The 2,369-nt window shown below is 51.5% G+C and overlaps 1 gene segment (V, D, J or C); it reads right to left on the bottom strand.

Annotated features, from left to right (window-relative positions):
* Positions 1–1,163: 1,163 nt before the first annotated feature.
* Positions 1,164–1,751, bottom strand: LOC120380814. The segment is given in 2 exon segments: positions 1,164–1,567; positions 1,653–1,751. Coding segments are annotated over 2 exon segments (450 nt in total).
* Positions 1,752–2,369: the final 618 nt, after the last annotated feature.

Here is a 2,369-nt window from a genome sequence, read left to right as displayed (position 1 = left end):
TTCCCCCAAAAGTTCCAGGGAGAATTGGTGAGTCAAAGGGCACCTGCAGTTTCTATGCACATAAGAGCAGTTGGGGGAAGCACAGAGTTGAAAAGTGACATTTTCCAATCAGGGACGGCTCCAAGCACCAGCATGCCAAGCACGTGCTTGGGGAAACAAGCTGCAGGGGGCGCTCTGCCCATCACCACAAGGGCGGCAGGCAGGTTTGCCTTTGGCAACAGCCTGCAGAGGGTCCGCTGGTCCCACAGCTTTGGCAGACCTCCCACAGGCAGGCCGCCGAATCCGCAGGACCAGGGACTTCCCGCAGGCAAGCCGCTTTGGGCGGCAAAATACCTAGAGTCACCCCGACTGCAAGATATGGTAGAGACCTTACCTGGGACCCGTCTTGGGGAGGGAGTCAACCGTTAGGGTCACAGGCAGTATAGTTATAGTGTCACTTTTGCCTATTTACTTTACTTTACTTACCAGTGTTTGGGAGTCCTCTATAGCATACCCAGTTTACTTACCTCGTGGAACTGTTGTTAGTCTAATAAACGTTTTACTCCTGCACTCTCTTGTTGGGTTTTATTCTGGGCAATCTTAAACCCCAATGATAGAGGCAGGTAGGGAGACGAATCTCTCGACTGGTCTCCAACCATCCTAAAACCAGTCAACACTAGGGGCTGTAAGAAAACAGGTTGCAAAGCTGGTCCCTCCCCCAAAGAGCCCCAATCTCAGCCTAGGACAAGATACAACAGCGTGAGCTAGGTAGGCAGAAAGGGGACAGTGACGTAAGAAGATATTATCTCATCTGCTAGATATTTTGTCAGCAAGAAAAGAAGATATGAATGAGCCCGAGTCTTTAAAATAAATGTTGTAATTGTTATTAGTACTAATGACTGGTTCTCTAGTAGTATCTAGAAGTCCCAAACATACAGTTAGGGAGACTCCCCGCTCCAAAGATCTCAGTCTAAACAGACACACAGTAGGAGGGGAAACAGAGGCACAGAGCAGGAAAATGACTTGTCAAAACTCACTCAGGAGGTCAGTGGCAGAAGGGAACGCAGGTGTCCTGAGGCCCAGTGCACTGCGCTGTCCACCAGGCAACGCTGCTGCTTCATTTTGTCTGTAAAAGTCGTTTCCCTTCACCTGCCTATGTTCTCCGCAGCCCAGTCTTTGTTTTTCTATTGACTCGTTCGGGGGACACTAGTGAACTTGGCTTCGCTTTTCAGAATCCGCTTCCCCTTTTTGTGCCAGTCCCGGCTCTGCTCTGTGTCACTGGCGCAGTAATAGGTGCCGGTGTCTGCAGCTGTCAGCAAGCGGAGCTGCAGGGAGAACTGGTTCTTGGAGGAATCTGCACTGAGGGTTGCGCGGCTCTGGAAAGACGGGCCGTAGTATATGCGCCAGTTGGAGCTGCTCCAGTCGATCTGTCCCACCCACTCCAGCCCTTTCCCGGGAGCCTGTCTGACCCATTCCCAGTACCTGCTAGTGACCGAGTCACCGGTGATAGAGCAGGTCAGTGCGAGGGTCTCTCCGGGCTTCACCACGCCTGGGCCGGACTGGACCAGCTGCACTTGGGACAGGACACCTGAGGGGAAAGTAAAACATCGCATCAATTACCCGAATCATCCCCCATCGCTGTGCATTGACCTTCCCCTGCCGCAGTGACTTACATCCCGGGGCAGCCAGCAGGGAAAGGAAAAGCACCAGAAACGCCATTATTTGCAATCAAGGACAAAAATGCGCCCAGCCGGCAGGAATGGGCAGTTCAGTGCCGGAGCGGGACTGCGGCTCCTAGAACCGGGGGTTTGTATTTAAACAGGAACCGGGATTTGCATGCGGGTTTCACTCAGCGAGGGTAAAAGGGGTGACAGAGGGAGGCTCGGGCTAAAAGGGGACATGTCCCCAGACACAAAGGGGGAGAATTGAGCTGTGCTCCAGGACTGAAATCTCAGCTTGTCTCCTTCGGCAGAGAATTAGCCACGGTGCATATGTACAGAGGAACATTGTCATGGCCAGATGAGGTCAGACCCAAGTTCCATCTAGTCCAATCTCATCTCTCTGACAATGACCCGCCACAGATGGTTCAGAGGAAAGTGTAAGAAACTCTCTAGTGGGCAGATGTGAGGTAACCTGCCTTCCACATCAGATCTCATCCTGATTTCCAATAGGGAGAGTTTGGCTTAAACCCTGAAGCACCGAGTTTAACTTCCCTTTCAAATACAGGTTGAGATGACTTATGATAACTCTGGATATCACTGATATCCGTATAAATCTCCTGTTGTCAGGGTTCTCTCCCCACTCTGAACTCTGGGGTACAGATGGGGACCTGCATGAAAGACCCCCCCTAAGCTTTTTTCTACCATCTTAGTTTAAAAACTTCCCCAAGG

Source organism: Mauremys reevesii, linkage group 13 (genome assembly GCF_016161935.1).
Source record: "Mauremys reevesii isolate NIE-2019 linkage group 13, ASM1616193v1, whole genome shotgun sequence".
NCBI lineage: Eukaryota > Metazoa > Chordata > Testudines > Geoemydidae > Mauremys > Mauremys reevesii.
This window is presented reverse-complemented; position numbering and strand designations above follow the sequence as displayed.